Source organism: Podarcis erhardii, assembly GCF_964252035.2.
Source record: "Podarcis erhardii genome assembly, chromosome: 9".
Lineage (NCBI taxonomy): Eukaryota > Metazoa > Chordata > Lepidosauria > Squamata > Lacertidae > Podarcis > Podarcis erhardii.
The window spans coordinates 41452813-41476456 of NC_138512.1; the positions used below are offsets into that span (position 1 = coordinate 41452813).

At 38.9% G+C, this 23644-nt stretch overlaps 1 protein-coding gene across 3 annotated transcripts in view; it reads left to right on the forward strand.

The window, feature by feature from the left end:
* The window catches only part of LRBA (LPS responsive beige-like anchor protein), a 367500-nt gene that overhangs the window by 127829 nt on the left and 216027 nt on the right, over positions 1-23644 (forward strand). For all 3 annotated transcript variants that reach the window (XM_081875163.1, XM_081875165.1, XM_081875164.1), the window contains exon 36: positions 3705-3813. In XM_081875163.1, the coding sequence (XP_081731289.1) occupies positions 3705-3813 (109 nt within the window). The remainder of the gene's footprint in view (positions 1-3704; positions 3814-23644) is intronic.

A 23644-nucleotide genomic window follows, 5' to 3' on the forward strand; every position in this document is an offset into this window, starting at 1 on the left:
ATACAGTTATATTTTATTTATTTATTAGATTTAAATCCTGCCTTTCCACTGGAGACCTTGAAGCTGCTCATAGCATTTATGAAATGCAGTGGATAAATCATGCACGTTAAAACAAAACGAAGCTTGTGCAGCTGGAGCAAGAGCCTCGTGTTATCTTCACCTGGCTTCCTTTCTCTCCTGTTCCACCTTCCCCCAGGGCAGCTGGTGGTGCAAGACCATGTGGTAGAAATCTTGTTTGAGTATTTAGGGAACTGTGTTTGCGGCTGCTTTCATTCCATTGACGTTTCCTGGGATCCAGACCATTTGCTTGCTATGGGGCATAAATTATTAGTGTAATTTATAGGTTTCTGTAATCTACATTAAAATACATTTGCTTTTGATTCTCTCCCCCCCCCCCCCGCCCAACAACTTGCTTAAAAAGAAAACAGCTTCAGCATAGCTCAGCTGTTAATAGGGAAACCTAACAGCTTCAGCAATGGACTTGTTAATGATACTCACCTTGCCCAGACAGAACAGAACACTGGTTCCTCAGTGTGTTAAGAGCGCTGTGCTATCTAGACTAATAATGCGTTCATCAAGGGCCAAGGTCATAACGATATGAATGAGGTGAAGGCAGGTCAGAAATATATAAACTTGGAAGCTAGTCCTTAGCACTGCAACCCAATATGTGTACTTTAGTTCTCAAAATTCAGAGTTGTAGGGAAAGATTTATTCTGTAAGTTACAATGATGGGCTTCTTTCCTTAAAGCATGTAAAGTTAACTATTAAAATTGAAGCATGCTTTGTACATCTGAGAACCTTAATAAATATTAAGAACATATATATTTTTTAACAGGCCCCTCTTCTACAGTTAACACCAGCTGCTTTTCTCTTATATATGACTGGACAAGATATTCATGTACAGATACTGAACAATATTTATCTGTTTTTTATTCCACTGTTCACCACTTACGCACTACTGTGCACCATATTGCAAAATTATTTTTCACAAATTTATTATTCTTACTTCAGTTATAAACTTTGGTGTATTTACAATTTATGTGACTGAAGTATCAGTTCTGAATTGGAAAAATAGGCCGATTTTATTGCAGCTTTTGCCAACCTGTTGCCCTCCAGATGTTTTGGACAACAACTCCCAACAGCATGATGGTACTACTAGGAAATGTAGTCCAAAAATACTTGGAGGGCAACAGATGGGCCAAGGCTATTCCACTGGATACTCACACAAGTCAAAGATCATGACTCTACATAAAAAAACTGTCCAGTAGCACCTTAGAGACCAACTAAGTTTGTTCTGGGTATAAGCTTTCGTGTGCATGCACACTTCATGCACACGCAAGCTTATACCCAGAACAAACTCAGTTGGTCTCTAAGGTGCTACTGGACAGTTTTTTATTTATTTTGACTGCGTCAGACCAACATGGCTACCTACCTGAATCATAACTCTACACTTATAGATAGATTACTAAATCATGGTTGCAATCAACCAGTTAAAGAATCCTTCATCTGTTAATTATCTGCCTTTTTTACCTGCCTATATGAAATATCCTTAAATGCTATTATATTCTTGCTATAACTCCCCCCACATACACAATTCTACCAGCTTACTACCTTATTATTTCTTGCTGGTCCTCATTTTCTGCCCAGAACTCCTATATCATCTCTCTTCTCAAAACCCGCTTCTTCCACTAAGCCTTTGGCGTAACCCTTCTACTTTCATCCCTTACTGCAACAATGCTTTGAGTATGTGTAACAGTTGTATGCCTCCCTGGCTATGCCCTTTCTCCTATCTTTCCACACCAACTTTTGTCAGAATTTAAGTTGTCAGTTCCGTCAGACAGGGAATCTGATTTTGCACTATGTGAGTTGATGGTGATAAGTAATTGTATCTGTAACTTTTATATGGGTGCATTTTTGAAATATTCAGGGGAATACAACACTTAATATTTCACAACCAAATGTATATCATTTATTGTTAGAATGAAAGAGCATATATTTTATACTAAGTTCAAAATAGTATTAAAAAGTCCTTTTATTGACACCAATTAAAATAATGACTTTTTCCAAGTTACTTAAAAGGATTATGAGGAGGAAACTGGGGTAACATTTCCCCAGTTTTCATTTCTGGAAATGTCAAGCGTAGAACCCTCACCGACACTGAAAAACAATTTTTAAAAAACCCTCAAGACCACAGTTTTGTCTTGTATGTGGTTTTTTTTATGTGTATGATGGTCTACGTCTAATAGAAAACTATGTTCTTACAATTAACAAATTCGTTTTAATGTTCTGGATTCATAATAGGAATTGCTTTAAGAACATGCTAGATAAAACCACAATACATAACTGAGAAGAACATCAAACAATGTTAAGGATGTGATGAAAATACAAATGATATCTTGGGGTGTCCTGAAAGGATAGGGAGAATAATTCAGCTAGTGTTTTGAAGATCACATAGAGATTTTACATTCTGTGTTAAAATGTTCACCTATAAAACAAAGTATATTTTTAGAAGTTTGGCTTTTATTGCTTTGAGTTCTGTTTGATCATCTCTGCATGCATTTAAATATCTTTGTGCAAATTGGGAACATCTGCGTTAGTAAACTTAATAGAAAATCTCAGGTGATTTGCAGATGACTAAGGCTCTTGCTTTTCAGCTAATGTAAGTCCAGCTCACTTCAATAAGGCCTGTATCAGTAAAGTGCTTTAAGTATCAGATTGTAGTGTTAAGGTTTTGCAAGGGCATGTCAGCATCTTTAAACAGAAAAGAGTTAATGTTTTCGATATTTAAAATGAAAACCAGAGACAGCTAATTCAGCTTCAGTATTATCTAGGAAACTTCGAGTACTGGTTGTCAGTAAAGTAAGCCTATGCCAGAAAATCATGGTGCTGTTTGCCTGTGGTTTCCATACATTTGCACTGATTCCATTTTCAGCTACCATCCTTTCTTAAAAGAATATCAGTGGAATATGGGCTCAGTTTTTATGTATAGCCTGCATTTGGTTAACTGTGCTTGCTTATTATCAAATTCATAACTAACTAAGTTTTTTATGGAATACAGTGTACTGTATTGGCAGAGGTGTATTTTAGCTTTAAATATTAAGATTCGTCAATAGTGTGTAGTATTGGTGGTGATTTAAATCAATGCCTGATAGAAAGTTCTTTGTTTGTTTCAATATGAGAATCATTCTGTTGCATTCATGGTAGTCACCATTCATTTAAATAGTAGCCATTCATTTCAATGGAAGGACCCACTCTACTCTAAAGTAATGTATGCAAACTGGAGTCAAACTTACCCTTTAAGTTAAATGGAAACCCAGCTTCAGAAGAAGGCTTATCCTCTGGACCACAGCAGGTGAGAAAAAGGGTTTAAATTCCATTTAATTTCAGGTCTTCATTCGTTCTGAACCTATTAATGATCAACCCTTCCTGCTGTTTTTATTTACATTTTTAGAAACCGGCATTTTGATGCAAGAGGTGTTCATCAAGTATATTTTGGGTCACAACTCCCTCTCTCAAAATTAATGACTAAGTACTTCCAGGTGGTGCAGTTCCATGCTTGTGTCTGAACATCTGTTCCTGGAGCATATTGCTGGATTTGGACATCGGTGTTTTTACTGAAAATGCTTTAAAACCTTTGGTTGGTTGGTTGTTGTTTTTTTAAATCCATCATTACCAATTTGTCCCAAATTTCTTTCTGTTTACAGATTGCTGAGCCAAACCATGAAGGATCATCTGGTAAGAGTTGCAAATGAAGCAGAATTTATCCTGAGCAGACAAAGAGCTGAAGATATTCACAGGCATGCTGAATTTGAGGCAAGTCCCAAATCTTACACAATGCACTAGTATTTCATTCATACATAGTGGAGTAGTAAACTGAAACATAGGTACCACAGCTATGCCAGATTAAAAATGTAAACACATCAGGTGCCTGTGAAGTTCTGTCTTGAAAATCCCTGACCATGTTGACCTGTAAATAGTACACAGAAGCTCTGAAGCACCTGTTCTCTTGGATCCAGAGATCTTTCACAAATAGAAATGCACTTCCACATGTGCAAGGCAACCCTACTGAATTCCTTCAGTTCCCAGGTCCTTCTGCTTCTCTGTGACCCCATCTTGCACATCCAGAGAGTTCCCTGACCCTCAGGAGCAGCTGTGGTGAGAGGGAGGGAACTTTTAGCGGGGGTGGAAGAGACAAGAAGGACCCATTATGTGATTGGAGTTCTGCTGTATCTTCTCTGGATCCAGCCCACTTTTTTTACTTGTTGTAAACAGGGCTGCTGGTCGGAGAATAGGGATAAATTTGGGATGATTTACAATTTTGTACTTTAACGTTCATAATTGACAACGATGTTCATCCAGTATAACATCTGGTATAATATAGATAAAAGGATAACTTCAATAAAGCAGTGTATTGTTTGTAGACTTAAATTGAACTTTGCATTATTTTTCTTAATGATATATTTTTTGGTAATTTCACTTCCCTCTGAGTCATCAGGCCAAAAAACCCAAACTTTTAGGCAAGCTCCTACTTTTCATTTTCCTTGAAGTCACTTGCGTGATTGTACTTTGTTTAGTCTTCCTTTGGATAGGGTTGAGCTCCTACACTCTCCCTACTTAGAACACTCTCATTTTCCAAACCGTTCTGACTGATTTTTTTTGCACCAGCCCCTTCATTTGGTCAAATAGGTATAATATTTTATGGCAGTCTGTTTAGTCCGATGCATTCTAGCACTGGTCTCATGGATGTTTCACACACAATTGTTGCTGCACACATACAAATTATTTCCCTCTGTATGCATCCCATGACCACATTATCCTTTTTGACGCAGCATTGCAAATGGATCTTATGAACTATAACCTTACCAGTATGATTCCTTAATCCTCTCGTGCTTATGGCTTTCAAAGATATTGTCCCTGACTGTCCTTGTTGATGTGGATTATGTTCTTTAGTCTCCTCTCCACTCCTCTACTGGAATCTTAAGTACTTGATAAAAACAACATGTCGTTGGAATTAAACTTACTGGTCTATCTAGATCAGGCTGCTCTTTGTATAAATTTACTCTCTAGCAAACTTTTAGCCATTTCAAAATAAAACGATTGACAGAGTAGAGCTGCTTTTGCACAATGTCTTTAGTGGGGACTGGCAGGGTAAAAGCACCTTAAAGAACCTCGCCAGAGTTTGCAGCTGGTACAGAACTGGCAATCAGTAAGAAGAGTGGATCAGCTAAGCTACTAATTTGGATCTAGAGTTAGCTGCTTCTGAATCATCATTTTGGTAAAGATCACATTTTAGATTTTCTAATTGCTACCATTTCTGTCAACAATTTCAGCATTAAAAAACTAACAAGTGTGCCTTTAATTTTCTGGGGAAACCTAGTACAAATGTGTATTTGTTCACATGGGGGTTTAACACAATGACGTTTGGACAAATAAATGCCTGAGTGGCTTTCACACAAATAAATCCTTAGTCTGTTCTGTAATAGTATTTCAGTTGCCAGTGGCTCATAAAAATGTAGCCATGGAAATGTTACCACCTTCAACCAAATATTTACATGTATGAATATACTGCAAAGTCTAAAAAGTTATTTTTTTGCTGAAGTAGTAACAAAAAAAGTATTTTATATTTTTTTATAAACCCAAACTAAATAAAAATAAGGGATAATTTATTATTGAGGGACAATGAATTACATTGACATGTATTTTGAATTTATTGGATTACTATGGCCTCCCGACCAGTTCAATACAGAACAAAAAAGAAATACACCATAAACTAGTTTTTTATTGGATTCTCCTAAGAACTAATTTTATTTTTGCTTTGCAGCTTTCTTTTACAAATGAAACATTGAGGATTTTCTTTATATATTAACACATAAACATTTGTTTTAAAATGCGTAAGAAGTGGAAAGTTTATTTTCCTGGACAGTGGTAATGTTTCTAAAGGTCATCTCTGTGGGTCTCAGGATTCATGCTGTGCATTGTTTAATAAGCTGTCTGTACTTCATCTAGACCTAGTTACTCACTCCTTCAAACAGAGATGTTGTCAGATATCTACATTGTCATTTTGTGCTAGTGAAATAGCAGGCAGGTTTCATTTGTTACATCAAAAAATGAAGGGTTGGTAGACAGTCCTGTGGAGACGAAATATACATCTTTTTTAGTTCATTGCCTGATAATCATTGGAGTCTGACAAAGGTGACAACTTATACACTGGTTTTATGCAGATGCACCATGAGTGACATGGCCTCATTGATTAGGTGAATTGCTCTTCTTTTCCTGCTGCTAACTTACCCCTCTGTCCTTTAACCACACTTTTTTCACATAAGAATAGCTAAATCATTTCACTGCATTTCAAAATGCTGCCTCTGTCAGAACTGACCACAATTTTTTATTTCTCTGTGTGTTTCTTATGTCTTTGAACTGTCTTTAGGCAGGTGTTGGTTGACACTTCTTGATCTGATGTTGCCTTGACTCTGTTATATCTCAGTGTGATGGCTGAAGGGATTTAATTCACATAATCTTGAACTTAAACAGAAGCTAGACTGTAGAAAAGACAGCACTTCTGTTATACTTATCAGAACTGGAGGAGGCAGCCATAGTTTTCTCTATTGACCAAGGCATGTTCCTCTTGAACTCACAAGATATCCATATGTTTCAGCAGAAATTAGTTTTGGAAAGAGAAGCATTATGCTGCTTGGAAAAAAAAATCTGTGAAGGAATAGATAGGAGTTAAGACTCAGTCATGAACATAACATGAATCCAAATGTAGCAGAATTATTCAGATGGGTGCAGAAAACAATCTATAACTAAAACCACGTGGTGATTTGCTGTAACGCTGCCACACTTCAGAGCAAGTTAATTCTGTTATCAAATCACACAAACATAAGGGAATATGTTCAAACATAACAATAAAATGTGATTTAACTCTTAGTACTGCTGTTTAAAATGCCCTGAAGAAAATTTTGAAATAAAAAGTGAGATTAATTTTTATATTAAAGCACAAAACATCAAACAGTATGCATTTAGATCATCATTTTCATAATAAGCACAGGACTATATCTTTTTAAAATATGTATCTTCTAAAGAATGAAGCCAACATCTGAAGACATCTGAAGGCAGCCCTGTATAGGGAAGCCATTTAAAGTGTAATGTTTTATTATGTTTTTATATATGTTGGAAGTTGTCCATAGTTGCTGGGGCAACCCAGTCAGATAGGTGGGGTACAAATAATAAAAATATTATTATTATTATTCCATTTAAGCATTGGCAAAGAGAAAGGGCAGAACTTTGGTTTTTTGTCTGTGCTGATTTTTCTCAATGCCCACACAATCCTACTGCATGCAGGGATCCTTTGGTAGTTGTTGCAATAGACTTGGGAGCATTGCACAATTTTTTTTTTTAAAATAATTTTTATTAGGTTTTTACATTTTATAACAACAAACACACACAAAAAGACAAAAACAAACAAGTACAATTTCATACCCTAATTTTCTTTACCCTCTTTCATTGACTTCCCCCCACCCCCTCTTCTTACATCCCAATTCCAATAATTAATTCAGCAAGTTCTTACCTAACCTCTTAAACATATTAATAATTCTTTTTAAAAATTTAATTCTTTTTGTTTGTCTATATTCAGCTTATCCAATTCTCTTATAATCATTAATTTCTTTTTTTTTTAAGGTCGATCTAACTTCCCTTCCACAAATTTTCCCTTTATTATATTGATTATAGGTCACATTAACCAAATAAGCAAATCATAACATTTTAGAATTCTATTCTCTCCCCCCTCCCTGCCCCTCCCTTCCCAAACAAATGTCCAAAAAACAAACAAAAAGTAGTTCTTAGCCCGGATTCCTCACGTCCGAGGCCTTTAATTCTCTGTTAGTCCCTCTCTGCCAATTATATTGGTAGTCCTTTTTGTTGATCCTGAGACCCCGAAGGAGTTCAGTCAGAGTCACATCAAATTTTCTTCCATCCAAAATGTTTAAAAGTGGTTGCTGCGAAAGGTCAACTACTTTTCCATACTCAAGAGGAAAGTCCCAATCATGTTGCTTTATTCTTTTTGATTTTAATATTCCAAGTACTCCAGGGACTTCCCTCTTCTTCTTTCTCATCTTTCGCAGATTTGTAATCCAAAGGTCTTCTTGCTCATACTCTAACAGTGTAGACTCCTGATTGGTGTTTTCCACTTGTAGTGTCTGCACTCCTCCTTTCCTCTCTGTCAATTCCAAGAGCATCTCTTCCTGCTCGGCTGCAGGTTTTTTATCAGTCATATCCTTTATGCATTCAGCAGAGTTGTTTGTTTTAGAATTCAAGGTCGTAAGTGCTTTGTTCATAGCCATACTCTGCTCTTGCAGAATTCCCACGAGAAAGAACATTTTTTCTATCTCCGCCAGTAATTTCCCCTCTGCAGCCATTGTAATGTCACTAATTCCCCCTAGGGGGCTTTCAGTTACTTGGTAGTCCTTTTCCAACAATCTGTTACTTTGTTGTTATCACTACTTTGTTTCCAACCACCTCAGTTCAAATGTATCACCTTTAATTCAGAGAGTTATTAAATAACAAGATTCTTAACTTTATCCACCCGTTTGACAGCTCCTTTGACAGCTGTCAAACTCCTTTCGCTTTTTCCTCCGGCACACAAACAGGACACTCCCGGGTTTTGGGGGGAGGGAATTCCACACACAAAGTTCCAAAGTTCCTCCCTTTCTCTCCAGCACAAAAACTTCTTCTATCAAATTTATGAAAAACTTTTAAGTCATAAAAATAGTAATCTTTCCGCCTTAATTCTCCGTTCCTTGCTTTAAATCGTCTGTAAGTAGAGGGGGTGCGGACTTCCCTTTAGCACATCCCCCGATCGTGCCGAATTCAAAAGGTAAAAATTTTTTAAAGTCCAGATTCCACTACTCACGGGTTATTTGTTATCCAGCCCGAATTTTGGGAAGAAAGTCAGCGCTCTCCGGCCATGGCTTGCGGCTTCGCTCCACTGAAGTAGCGGTCTACTCTCAGCACCACGCCACTCTCCGTACCCCCTCCGTAGCCTTTAAAAAGGCTCTTCGTGGGTCGGGGAGGGCGCTTAAGGTGCCCACCGAGTCACCAAGTCCGCAGGCTTCCGCGCCTGCGGTTTCTGAGGGTCCCCGTGTCGCCGGCACGGCAAGACCCGTCTTCAGCGGAGCCGATTCCCTCCGGAGCTCGGAGGGAATCCGCCATTAGCCGTTCGCGCTGACCCGGAAGTCCGGGAGCATTGCACAATTAATTAGGAATGAGCAATATTTTTTACAACTTCCCAGGGCTAAATCTGGAGTGACTTGAACCTGATTTTTATTATTATTTAAAGGGAAGTCTATTAAATATTCATAGATACTGTTAATGCTTATAGGTGCCACAAATACAATGTATTCTTTCAGGGTTTTCTGTGAACATCTCCTGCAAAAATGGGGTGATGACACCACTGCCATAACCTCTTAAAAGTAAATGGTAAACATGTGTACTGGAAAATAGGTGTAGCACCATGTCACTTCTAGCAGGGGGGGGGGGGAATTGTGAAGCACCCCAAACAGAAATGGGTCTGAATCCCTGGCAATGTCCCTTCAAGTAGTATGCATATGTTAATAACAGTCTGCATGCATTTTGGATTATGTGTTTGAGCACTAGCTGTTGGTGGTTTTATTAGGAGCCCTGAAAATCAGTGGTACAGTGATTCAGTGGCGTAGCGTGGGTTGTCAGCACCCGGGGCAAGGCAAGTAATTTGCGCCCCCTAACCCATGGATTTGCGCCCCCTAACCCTAACCCCCAGATGTTGTGCCCGGTGCGGCCGGCCCCCCCTGCACCCCCCCACGCTACGCCACTGCAGTGATTTGCACATCAGTTTTGGGCACTTGTTGTCTACATTAACTGTCAGTGGCCCTCTAAGGTTTCAGGCAGGTCATCCTACCTGGGACCTTCTGCGTGCAAAGTGGATGCTTAATAGTCCCAATTGTGATATATACAAGAGTGATTAAGAGACAAGCATAAGAATGTTAAATATAAAGTGATGAACAAAGAAAATATAAGTGTGAATAAAATGTGTTTCATTTTATACTGCTTTGTTTGGATGTTGATGGCTTGTGACTGGCCAGTCAGTTTCTCAGTAGTATAAACAGCTGTTCTTCAAAATGCAGCATGTTTTTTACACACACACACACACACACACAGAGAGAGAGAGAGAGAGAGAGAGAGAGAGAGAGAGAGATACACAGGTTACAGTTTTTGTGGTTTATAAGTAAGGCATGCATCGTTTCCTTTTTGTTGTGATGTCTTTACTTAAATTATGCATTTGTCGCAAATTGCAATAGTCTTACGTTCTGATTATTAGCAGTTTGTCAATATAACTGGGATATTCATTGGATTCTTCTTTGTTGTAAATCATATTAGGCAGCTAACTTCTCTGCATGATTGCCCTTCAATAATTAAATCTAGCATTTCCAGCTGCTGTAAAATTTGTTGCCCTTTTCCCTTCAGTTATGTTTCTTCATGCGTATTAGTTGGACTTCTCTATAGCCCTAATTTTCACCCTGTGCCAATTTATAGGCTATAGTTAAGCAGCAATAAGCTGTTCATGTTTTGGTTTATGGCTTATGTTGAATATGAATGTAAATGTAGTCATGCCTTGCTCAAAAGATACAGGTAGTTCCTAGCTTATTTCACGTGTCCCCCTTTGCAAAAATAAAATAAAATAATGTTTTCTGTGAGTCTTCCCTTATAGCTAAGCATCAGATATGCTTTATCTATTAAATTTTAGCTTTTAAGTAGCCTTGAGAAACATTTCCTGTATTGTGTTTACACACATGAACATGTTTGAACTCTTTTTTTAAAAAAAAAAGAAGGCAAAATAATTAAGACAATAATCATAGGAACAGTTTATTAGGAGCAACCAATACTGGAAATCAGCCCTAAGCCATTACACCTTCTTACAGTATTAGTAATACAACCATCACATAGCTGTGAGGTACAATAGACACAGGCCATAATTTGGGCCAGGCAGAGGTGCCAACAGGATTTCCTGGGCTGGGTATACTGTATGTGGATCGGGCCTCTCCCAGATCTACATATATATGTATGTTAATGTATGTATAATAGCATACATAATATATGTGTGTTAATATATGTATTAACATATATTAACCTAGCTTCTCTCACAGAGATGCTGCAAATATAAAAGGGGGAAAGAGAGGGAAACATGCACAATGTTTAGCTCCTGAGTGGAAAAGCAAAATAGAAATATATGTTACGCATATATGTTTCACATAGTTAAAGTATGGAATCAGCTCGCATGGGAGACAGTGATGACCTCTGAAGAGGATTCAGCAAATTTATGGAGGCCAAGGCTATCAATAGCAAGATACCGCTTTGATTCATCTTACAATTTCCCTATCCTTCCCCTTTCTATATTTAGCTTGTTTGTGCATCTAAGGGATGACGGTGGCTAATGTAAAATCCTGAACTTCAAGAAAAAAGAGGGAAAGCATTTGTAGGATGCTGCTTTTTCAGCCATACTAGACTAGTGCAGAATGTGAACAGATTCATTTTAAAAGTTTGTTTCTATACAATAAGATGTAAATAGGAGAAAACATACACTATTGGCTTGGGGGGAAATATGGCATTAAAAGGTGGGAAATAAGAGGTATTTATTGAGATAATTTATGTGCTGTCTGTGTTTGTGTATTATGCATGTAGAACAATTGCAAGTGAGGCTTCCAGACATCTGGAGAAATCTCTGTCCCTAAACTGTAGGGATGCACTGACTTTATTATTATTCAATTTGCAAAAAAGAAAAAAAGAAAAAAAGCATTTCACCTTAACATGTTGTGTTAAGGGCTTTCCATGTTTACTCAAGCTCCAAATTGCAACTGTTAAGGGCAATGTAGATACTGGTATGGTACCCAGTGATAATTCAGGCTTCTCCACTATTTGGAGCTGTATGGCTGTTAACAGCTGAAGAGTGAGCAGTGCCGTTTATAGATGCATCAGGCATAATATATTAGCTGCGTAGGTAAGGGGTGTTTGGGGAAGGTGCACGTGAAGAAATTCTGACTGGAAATTCACCACACTTTGCTTTGGTGGGAGAAAGACATTGCATTTTATTGAAGCATCAGGCAGAAATTCGTATCTGTTTACATCCCTGCTAAATATAGACACTAGCTGGGGCTGCAGTTTGGCTTGGTTGCCCACTTGCTGATTCAGAGGCTTTTTAATTTATATCCCTCCCCTTGCCTTTCAAACTGTTTTTGCTCATCTGTAATTTCTTCTGTGCCTCTCCTTTCACACTTAAAAGGTAAAGGTAAAGGGACCCCTGACCATTAGGTCCAGTCGTGACTGACTCTGGGGTTGCGGTGCTCATCTCGCTTTATTGGCCAAGGGAGCCGGTGTACAGCTTCCGGATCATGTGGCCAGCATGACTAAGCCGCTTCTGGCAAACCAGAGTAGCACACGGAAACGCCGTTTACCTTCCTGCCAGAGTGGTACCTATTTATCTACTTGTCCTTTGACGTGCTTTTGAACTGCTAGGTTGGCAGGACCTTTCACACTTAATTTGTATCTTATCCCATGCACCCAAACTGCCACATTCTTTCATTTTTCCTATAACGTTAATGTCAAATTATTATTGGTTTTACTTTATAAAATTATCTTTTACCTCTTTCTGACTTCCATCAGCATCTTCTCTCTGCCTTTCCCCGAGATGCGGGATACCTTCCTCACTTGTGTATCCTCCCCAGATTTTTCTGACTTCAGCCACCATACAGGAAGATGCTGGTGCTGGTAATCAGGTCCAACCAAAAGGCTATAGCTCAGCCAGGGAGAGCAGCTGAACCCCTTTGCGCTCTACTGAATCTTCTCTCACAACAGGTTCATACTGAGCATATGAGGGGGGAATCCTTTGAATTCTCATTGCCTACAAATATTACTTTTTAATTTAGCTGATTTGTGAAATTCAATAAAAACTACAAACCTGTTACATGGCTATTAGGAGAAAAAAAAGGACATGGTAGATGTTCCCCTCGAGCTAATATGTCAAACTCTTATCCAAAGGTGAAATTATAATCTCCCCACACTCTACAAGTTATACATTTGATGCACAACTGATGTAGTGCTTACACATGAATGTAAAGGGATGAACAAACTAGCTACTTTCTTGTTAAGTTTCACAGGAATTAATAAAAAATACTATTTAAAAGATGGAATTGGGAAAAAATAAAGACATTGCTGGATTTGGATCAGTGTAATTCAAAAAAGACTAATGGGTTGTTTCAAAAAGGATGACAGTGTTTGCCGAAGCAGCATGACGTTATGGTAGAGACTTCCTTTTGTAAAAGATCTGCTTTAAATTCTGAAGAAGCTAGTAATGGTTATGCTTTTTATATAATAATTTTCATATGTTGTTAGCTACTAACTATGAAGAAAGTATATTTCAATTATGGTCAACAACATTTTCAGCATTATTTTTTTTAAACTGGGATAATCTTGTAACAGTACAATGGGGGTTAGTGAAATGCTTTGTTTTTCAGCTGAATAATAATCTAAAAATACAATAAAGTTTAGCATTCCCTGCCAAAACTGAGCCAGGCCAATGTTTAAGTAGGAAGAGAGGGGTTTATTCAAGATATATGTATGGGCACAAGTAGATGTTACATAGCAGATCCACAATCTGGATGTCCCTTCCTGATTTCTGTCATTTTGGTTTACTTTAAACAATTTGCATCCTGCCCTTCAAAAACTTTTTTAAAATGTTTTTTTTTTTTTTTGCCTTAAATCATACTAAGATTAAATCAATGGAAACCAGCAACAGTAAGACTGGAATCCTATAGGATATTTCAGATCTCCTCCTCTGAGGACAGAGAGGTCTTCCATTGGAGAGGAAGATATGACTCCACAGTACTCCTTCTACCTCCAGAAACCTCTCCATCCTTTGCCTTACCCAATACAAGAGTTCTGTTGGTAGATGCAAAGTGGAATAGCATTCCCAGTTACCCTCTTGGTGTGTGTATGGCATTGTGTTTCCCCCTTATCATTGGAAACAATGGAAGACAGTGGGAGGGAAATTGAATGGCTCTCTCTCACCCACAGCCTGAAATGGACAAATGTGGATGGAAGTTCATTAAAGGTAAAGGGTAAAGGGACCCCTGACCATTAGGTCCAGTCGTGGCCGACTCTGGAGTTGCGGCGCTTTATTGGCCAAGGGAGCCAGCATACAGCTTCCGGGTCATGTGGCCAGCATGACTAAGCCGCTTCTGGCGAACCAGAGCAGCGCACGGAAATGCCGTTTACCTTCCCGCTGCAGCGGTACCTATTTATTTACTTGCACTGGCATGCTTTCAAACTGCTAGGTTGGCAGGAGCTGGAACCGAGCAACGGGAGCTCACCCCGTTTCGGGGATTCGAACGGCCGAGCTTCTGATCGGCAAGTCCTAGGCTCTGTGGTTCATCCACCTTCAGTTCTCCCTCCCCCCCTCTTTGGATTGATCTGTAGAAATGTATAGTAAAATAGTATGTAAGAGTAGCATAAAACCAATTTATCAAGTAAAACTATTAAAAGGCCTGGGTTTTGAGATCAAGTAAATAACTTTGCAAGATGTTAACATTTTTTTGGGGGGGGGGAGGGTTGCATCAGATCATGATTATTATATTGCTGGGGGAGGGCCCAGCTGCTCCTTGCCCAGCATACATTCCTCTACAGAGCAAATAGCAACTTCAGGAGAAGGGAAAACAGCACGGGTCAGAAGAACCAAGACTCTGATCTGATGCAGGGATGCAAGGGAGCACAGGATATGCAAAGATGCAGCTGTAGAAACTGGTAATCTTTGCCAGCTGCTATTAACTTCTTCAAAAGCAAAACAGGGGATATCCATAAATTCTGTATATATCCCATATAACTTTTAGCTGAACCCTAAGAACAATTTCTCATTAGTGGAGATCTGTGTGAGTGAACAGTGATGTGTCTCACAGTGTTCAGGGCCCCTGGTATATTTGAGAGGGATCCAAAAATGAGACATGCTTAATGCATCTTCTGTTATGTCCATGTAAAATCCTTCAGAGTATTGCTGGCAAGTGCTCAATCTATCACATTTGAATTCTGCCCTTCCAATCGGGAGCTTGGTGTGGCACTAAGTTATCCCGTTTTATTCTCACTGCAGGACTGTGAGTTTTGGAGGATAAAAGAGTTCCTGGCTCATGGCCACTTGGTGAGCTTCATGGGAATTTAAACCCTTTCCCAGTTTAGTTCCAACAACTCTGTCTGCAACGCTGCACACTTCTTGTATGATGTAAATGCACGTTTAGTGCAGATACAGCAGCATGGCTGATGTTTGAGGTTGAATAGTCCTCTTCATAGAATAAGAAAGAGAAGGAGCATTGTTGGTACTGTTCTTCCTTGATCTATGTGTCTGGGTTGTTGGCTTGCTGCTGAGAAATAACTGTTCCATATTAAGTTGTCTGTAAGCAAGAATAATTTTTCCTGTGGGAGATAATTGATAAATCTTAATAGATTTCTCATTTTTTTCCTGCTCCATTATCAAAGTGCTGGTAGTATTTTAGCTATAGGTGATCATAGGGAGTGACCTAAATTGAGTTAGCCGGTTCTGTGATCATACCTTGCCTCTGTGCTTTGTATCACTACACAGCTACACTATGGCGGCCCCAAATCTATCTAGTATGGACTGGTTAAGGACCTAGAAGAAAGAATCCAAAGAGTAGTTCTAGCAGGGACATAAAGTTGTAACAAACCTTTAATTAATTAGAGCCTATTTTCTAATGTCCACTTGTCCTAAAGTTTAATTTGTGTCAGAATCTTGCCCATTCCAAACCAAGAGAGACCTCCTCTGTGGAAAAGTCCTGGGGCCTTGCAGAGAATCACAGTACAGATAAAAACCCTAAGGAACCCTCAAATGTCCTAAGGTAGTGGAGTGCCTCATGTCATGCATGTCTCACCTGAGCCACCTGATCATAGCCCAAGCCCTGAGTCTCAAATATCATCCTACACTCAACCCAGAGTTGGCATAGGTGTGCCTTCCTGCCTGCCTGCAGGGTCTATGTATGACTAGAGGTCTCCTTAGATGCAAGGCTTTTTTGGGAGGAGGGAAAAGACTCCACTGTGAATAGCAGCCCAGCAGATGACCAGGAAGAAGAGGAGCTAGCAGTGAGGATTTAAGTCTTTCCGTCGCCTCTGGAGCCTTCCTAGATTAAAAGCTTGTTGTTGAGCTCATAGCCTCCAGCTCCGGAACTTACACAGCTCTGGAACTCCCTACTTGGCCCCAGCTCCCTCATTTGGTGCTAATCATGGACAGTTTGTTTAAGCACTATTGTTATATTGAACAATAGATTGGGCATGGTGACTGGTAGGAAGAGAAGGAATGTAGGAATAGAAACTATTAAAAGTAGGGCAACGTACTGTGCTAGATTTGAATGTGATCGCAGGTACTTTACTGGCACAGGCTACTAGATTGTACATCAGCAGTTTTTCCCCCATCCTACATTTGCCTTCCTGCAACTGGCACTCCACAATTGGCAACCAAGGATAGTTCAAACCTTATCATAACTGCTGCTGCTTTTATTTCTACTTCTGTTTTCTCAAGGTATGTTTTTAACGTTTCAAGTCTCACTTACCTTAGAATTGCAAAAGGGCATCCTTAGATTGAAGCATTCTTAACTAACCTTTTAATCTAAAAGAGTAGCGTTGCCTGCCAGTACATGGCTTGGGACCTAGGTATTTGTAGAAGTGCCTTTCCCATTATCTGCCAACCCATGCCGTAAGATTTTCTGATGGTTCTGTTGTCAGCCATGGTCAATTGTGTGATGATGCAGTGCAAGTGCCTCTCTGTTACGACACCCCACTTCTGGAATTCCTTCTTTTGTAGGTACAATTGTCTCCCTTGGTGGCATCTGTTTGACATCAGCTGAAGACATCTCTGTTTCTTTTGGTTTTGGTGGACAGGTGTTGGTTGGTTGTTCTGTTAGCTATAGCCGCTGAATTTGCATAAGAATCACTGTATTAGTAGGTGTGTGGTTTTAACGTTGATGTTTTGATATATGTTTTACACCTCCTTGGGAACCTTAGCTGAAGGAAGGTTCTAAAATGTAATAAATAATAATTGCAAAAAAATACACCCACAGTTATAAACCACAATACATTTAAGCATGGTTTTGAATTAAACATGAAGTATACATGCTAGTCTTAACCAATTGTGCAAATGTAATTGGAAGGAATGCTTTCATTTATAGAAATCTCTAGTAAGTCAATACAGTACACCTCAAATTATCTTTCAGCTTGAAAGTGCTAATAACAAAATGGCTGTTTAAACAGGTTTTAATTCCAGTCAATGTTCAGTCAGTATTTATAATGCCAAAATTACTAAAAACATAAATATCCTTAGATTCTTCTATCAAGCCATGAAGAAGTGAATTATTGAAAAGATAAAAATAAATTTGTTTGCTTTCTGTCAGAGTTCATATCCACAGCCAACCTTGATAGAAGACCAGAATGATTTAGACAAGTTTGCTTTGGAGATTCATAACATATGCTTGCTGGACAGAATTGAGTTATCTGTGCTCTGGAGAGTAAGTTATTGTAGCAGGAGCTGACAGAGATGAAGATAACTGAGGGAAATTCAATTACCTTTTAGTGTTTTCCTTCTAATAGGATTCTTAATGTGAAAAAGATCCTTAGATGATGCGCCTCTGTTGCTTGGTGAGATCTACTTTGATACGTGCCTCCAGAATAAAGTGAACTCTCCTTTCTAGGCCTTCATTAGGAATGAAACATGTGACTGCTTCTTAAATGTTGTATTAGATTTCAGGGATTAGATCAAACATTGTCAGTGGTAGACCACATATTCTTCCTTAAAAAACCCCAAACCCAAATCATTATTTTTAAATGCTGCTTTTTAGTTTAGAAAACTATGAAATAAAAGGATTGCATGTACATTTGCTGGTCCTTGTCATCTACCACTATTGTTTTGTTGAATCCTTTTGCTAAATACACTTCAACAGTACTTCCTGTATTGAGCAGTGAGACTGAAATTAGTTCTTGTTCTAGGCTCTCTATGAATGAAGTACAGTTCTTTTGAATGAAATGTTTGCTACATGTTTGTGAGAACCTAGGTCAAATATATTGCCTTAAATAATATCTGAATGAGATATTTTACAACAGTTTCTTGTTTTTCCTCTTTTCCCCGGCAAGAACTGTTTGTTGTATGAGGCAGCCTGATAAGACTTCAACAATGACAGTCTTCCTCATATGGACACCAGAGAATACAGCAGCAAAGTTAGACCAAAAGTATAGTTTATTTAGGTCCCTGAATCTAGTTGCTAAAAGAGAAAACTGAGAAGGAACATGGTGGCTGGAATGCACTCAGAGGCGTAGGCAACTCATCTTGGCATTAAGACTACCAGAGTAGATTATTCATCTCCTGTCTGCCTATGATAATGCCATTCTTAAGAGTATAAGCATTGTATAGTTATTAGGAAGTTTTTAAAACAATCGTTCAGCTTAAGTAGGGTAGAGGTAAAATTATACGTCTTAACCTGTTATCAATATTGTGTTTCTACCTTGCCATGTAGAAACTTTCAACCCATAAGTAATTGTCACAAGTGACTGTTGCTTTGCACAGGCATTTTGCCACATCTACCCATGTATGTACAAAGGAGCCATGGTTTAATGTGGCTTAATAAAACATTTCTATCTAAGGGTGGGTTGCATGTATACACAGAAGTATATCCTTTGTGAGGAATTTGTAGAGCATACCTTGGCTCTCACTATCCAGATCAAACTATTTTTGGATCTGACTGATTTTCTTTTCAGGTTTTGAGCTGTATAAATATGGCTCAGCCCTGCAGTCAGTTCAAAAAAAGAGGATCTTGGGGAAAGATAGCACCATAAGAAAGTATATTCCTTTCAGTGTTCTAGCTTGACTGATTTGATGAAAGCATGATGTACTGTGAGGGGGCGAAGCAGTTAATATGATTAGCTGTAATTTAGTTATCGTAAACACATTTGCAATCTGATTTTGTAACTGATGTAGTTTTCTTCTTTTGGGTACTCTGTATGTACTTGAGCAGAAAATAAAAACATCTTAGTTTGCGTAATGGGCCACCGATAACAGTAAACATTTGTGTGGGTGTGTGTCTGTACCTTTCAAAAACAATCTAAAATATTTAGTAAGCACACTCTTTTTTGCAAAAGGGATGTAGTTTTTTTTTAAAGCTTGTGTTTATTTCTGATTTTAAGCTAGAGTAGAGGTCCCCCCCATAGGTTTGTTGATTTGTTGTTTCTGTCTGGCCACAAGTTGCAGCTGCTTGTGTATTTTAAAATCCTAATATCATGAAGTTTCTGATTACTTGCCAACAACTTCTGTTAGTTTTGAGTTGCCTTGTGTGAGCAGAAGAACAATTTTTCATCTAACCTTCCCCTGCCCACTGATTTCCCTCTTCTAACTACAGTCTGCATGTCCCATCTCCTACCATTCTGGAAATCCTTACCAGCCCTCAGGTAGGTTTTGGGAGAGACAGGAAGCAACAGTGGAGGGGAAGGAATTGGGTTTTTAACATGAGCAGAACTCACTTTCCACTTACCAGAATCCTTCCTGCTTGAATATTTTTGGCAGTAATCTTTAGCAGTAATTTTGTGTCATGGACGTGAAGAAACTTTGTAAGCCTAATGTCATGTACTCTTTACAAAAGAGAAGTAGTAGCTCTGTATTCTGCTCTTTGTGTGTGTCACCTTGTTTAAACTCAGTGTTTCATAGTTTTAAGCATACAAATAAACGCCAGGAAGGTTTGCTACCGTATTTCCTTTTAATAGCTACAATATAGCTGCAGTACAGCAATAGAAGAAGAATTTATTTTATTATCCCCAGAGGGGTGGCCATATTGCAGGGGGGGGGGAGGAGTTTTGTGCTGCTTTTATTTATTTCAGCATCAGCTTTTGTGGGCTGCTGTCCACTTCACCAGATGAGTGATATGACCAACGATACAACCACACCTGACTCATCAGACAGAGTCACAACTTAAGAATTTCCATCAGCATTTCTCAAACTACACTACCCACCCAAAGAAGGTTGTTGGTGGGGCAGGAAGAAAGAGAGAAATAGATCCACAAGGCTGGTACTTAGATCCACAAGACGTACTTAGGAACAACCTACTACAGTAGGGAAAAAGACAGAACATTACTTGTCACTTAACGGTTTTCAGCTGAAACCAATGGGACAATGACACTTCCCTCTCACAGACCTTTGATGGTAGGGTGTTTACAGACAGGCCCCAACTAAGACAGCTACTCATCAGCAACTACAGACACATAGTGATATAGCAGAGATAGGAACACAGGGACTAACTGCTGCTGCAGACTCAGATAAGAATAAGAATAAGGATGCCAACTGTGTCCCCATGTCTACTCTGGCACCACTGTTACAGGGTTTCAATGTGTCATCCACCTTGTCAGGGATCCAGTCACTCGTTCATCTTCCAGTCAACAGTGCAGCTGCAGCTTTTTGAGCCAATTGAAGTTTCTGAACACTTTTCAAAGGCAGCTCCACGTAGAGTGTGTTATATAGTAATCCAAACATCCTGCCTGAAGAGTTCTGAAGAACTTGGAAGCTTGTTTGCTGTTTTGTCACACTTTTGTGACACAAATCTGTCTGGAATGTGTCCTTGAACTGTGATAATTCCTCGTGTGTGTGTAAGGAATGTAGTCTAGTGTACAAAGATTAAGGCATTATCCATTGCTCTGCCTACTTTTGCATCTGGCCCAATCCACTTTTTTCCACTCTGCCCCACCCACCATTAACATGTGGACCCTAGGTGGTGAACCATGAAGTGAAGTGGCCCTCAGGATGAAAAAAAAAACCCCTACTTCAATTTTAGTTGGTCTTAATACAGTCATACCTTGGAAGTTGAACAGAGTCCGTTCTGGAAGCCCAATCGACTTCCAAAATGTTCAGAAACCAAAGCGCTGCTTCTGATTGGCTGCAGGAAGCTCCTGCAACCAATTGGAAACTGTGGAAGACATGCCGGACATTCAGCTTCTGAAAATCGTTTGAAAACCGGAACACTCACTTCCGGGTTTCGATCGTTCGGGAGCCGATTTGTTCGGGAGCCAAGGCATTCAAGATCCAAGGTATAACTGTATAAGATATTGCCGCAGTATGATTTTTGCATTGTCTTTGTTAGAATTCTACTATTTGTCTAATTGGTGCCTTTCTTATGGAGCAACTACCTTTCAGTGAGGACACAGAGAAAGCAACTTCCTTAAGCACAAATTAAATCTCAGAGGAAGTAGAATAGAGCAATTATTAAACTGAACATGCATTCTTAGCTATATGCTTATTTCCTTCTGTTACCTATAGAAAACATATTCTTATCGTCGTGTAAAAATATCAACCCTCTTTTGGCTAGCACCAGTATATCACATTACTGTCCTTTATAGAAATTCCTTGTACTGATTATAATGCTTCTAATCATGAGATAGTCTTAACACTATTTTCTAAAGACCCTGGGGTGTGGAGGGGGGCTACTTTTACTATGTTAATAATAACCAGGACCCCCTATATATGGCAAAGCAATGAGACCACAACAGATTTCTGTAACAAATAGCTTTCGAAAAAAGTTAATTTATATGCAGATCCTGAATCTTCAGATCCGTTAAGGGCTAGATAAATGATGATGATGCAGAGGGCGGAGGCTGCAGGTTGCAGAGATGAAAAGCCAATACATTGTATTCAGTCCATTAAAACAAGAAGAAATAGAAAAGATACCTTGATAAGTGTTCTGCCTGTGTTAACCTTGATGGCTATTATCGGGGGAGGGGAAAGGGGGCATGCTGCTATATCTATTTCATTGGCTTGGGCTTTTTCATGCTGAAAGAAATCAATACTTTGAGTCGTTGGATGACAGAAGCATCACTTCAGAATTGAAGGTGGCTGTCAGACATTGTCATTGGTTGACTTTTGTTTGCTATTGAGGTTTTAAGCTTTCATTTTTCTAAGTCTTATTCAGGAGCTTTGGAAGATTTCCCTGGGTGGCATTTCTAGTTCAGACTTTAAACGGGAGGTTAAAGGTCAAGTGCAAAAGATCTAACAGAAAAACGCAGGAGCTTGTTCCATTTACTAAAATCTGTGGTTCGGATGGGAATTTGCATTTGCAGGTGGTATGTTTTCGTTTCCCCTCAGATTGCTTTTTCTCTTCTTAATGATACCCTTATGGGAAATGGTTAGTAATCATTAGCTTGGATATAGTTTCTTTTTTAAAAAAAAAAAACACCTCAACTTAGTATTATTCAACGTAGTATAGGAATATTTAACATTACACTGTTATTTGTTGTGGAGCTGAAAATAGATGCATACACGGAAACATTTGTTTTCAAACATTTCTCTGTTTCTCTATACTCAGTAATACTTCTAGGAATATCCTAGTAGACTGGAAAAATCATTAGTCAAAGGAGAAAATTCCCTTATTTCTCCAGCCTTAATTGTTTTTCATACAAATTGTTGTTTTCCTTGATTTTTACCATGTCTCGACTGCTCTTTTTGTAACACATTTTATATGGCATTTTATCAGTGCTTATTTTATGGGGGTACTCAGGGGTATGTAGTACTGGCACCTTTCCCCCCCAAATGATAAAGTGTGGCACTTACTGTAATAACTTCATTGTGAGTACTGGCACCTTTTTTTCAAAAAAGGAAAAAAGCACTGCATTTTATTATAATAAGGTCAATTATACTGTCCTTTTGTTGAAAAACCACCAGTTTAATATTGTTGCTATAGTATTAAACACTTGGATACCTTTTTTAGGAGCTGACTTAGTATAACCAAAAGTTAAATTCCTATTTAAGTTCTGACTTATTATATGAAAATTAAGCCAATGGACTACAGTGGTACTTCGGGTTACATACGCTTTAGGTTACAGACTCCGCTAACCCAGAAATAGTGCTTCAGGATAAGAACAGAAATCATGCTCCGGTGGCGCGGTGGCAGCAGGAGGCCCCATTAGCTAAAGTGGTGCTTTCAGGTTAAGAACAGTTTCAGGTTAAGAATGGACCTCCGGAATGAATTAAGTACTTAACCCGAGGTACCACTGTACTCTGAAAATGTTGGGTTATATTCAGCATCATGTGAGCAAATTGGATGGGACTTTCCTATTCTGTTTGCCTCCCTATGCCACCAAAACTGCTCCAACCCTATACAGCAGATTTTGGCAGTGTGCAGGAGGCTGCCCGGTGTGTGTGTGTGTAAAAAGGAAAGTCCCGCTGTGCAAACAAAAGTCTGTTGCATGAGTAGGCTGATACCACTGGATGTCACCCACTATTAACATAAACTCTAGAGTCATAATTATTCTTCCTTTGATTACATCTTCTAGGGGCTGCTTACCCTGCTCACATTGCTTGCCTATCGCACTGGCTTACCTGGTCTTGATGGGGATAAAGAAGTAGTTAGTTGGTTGGATGTGCTAGCCTTCCTTGTAATGTGAAACAATGTGAAACAAATGAAATGGTGCACAGATGCACTGAACAGACAAAAGAACGTGCATCTTCACACAGCACATAGTTAAACTATGATATTTGTTACTGTAAGATGGCTATCAGCTTGGATGCAGTGTTCAAAACTCCCATTGTTATAGGGTG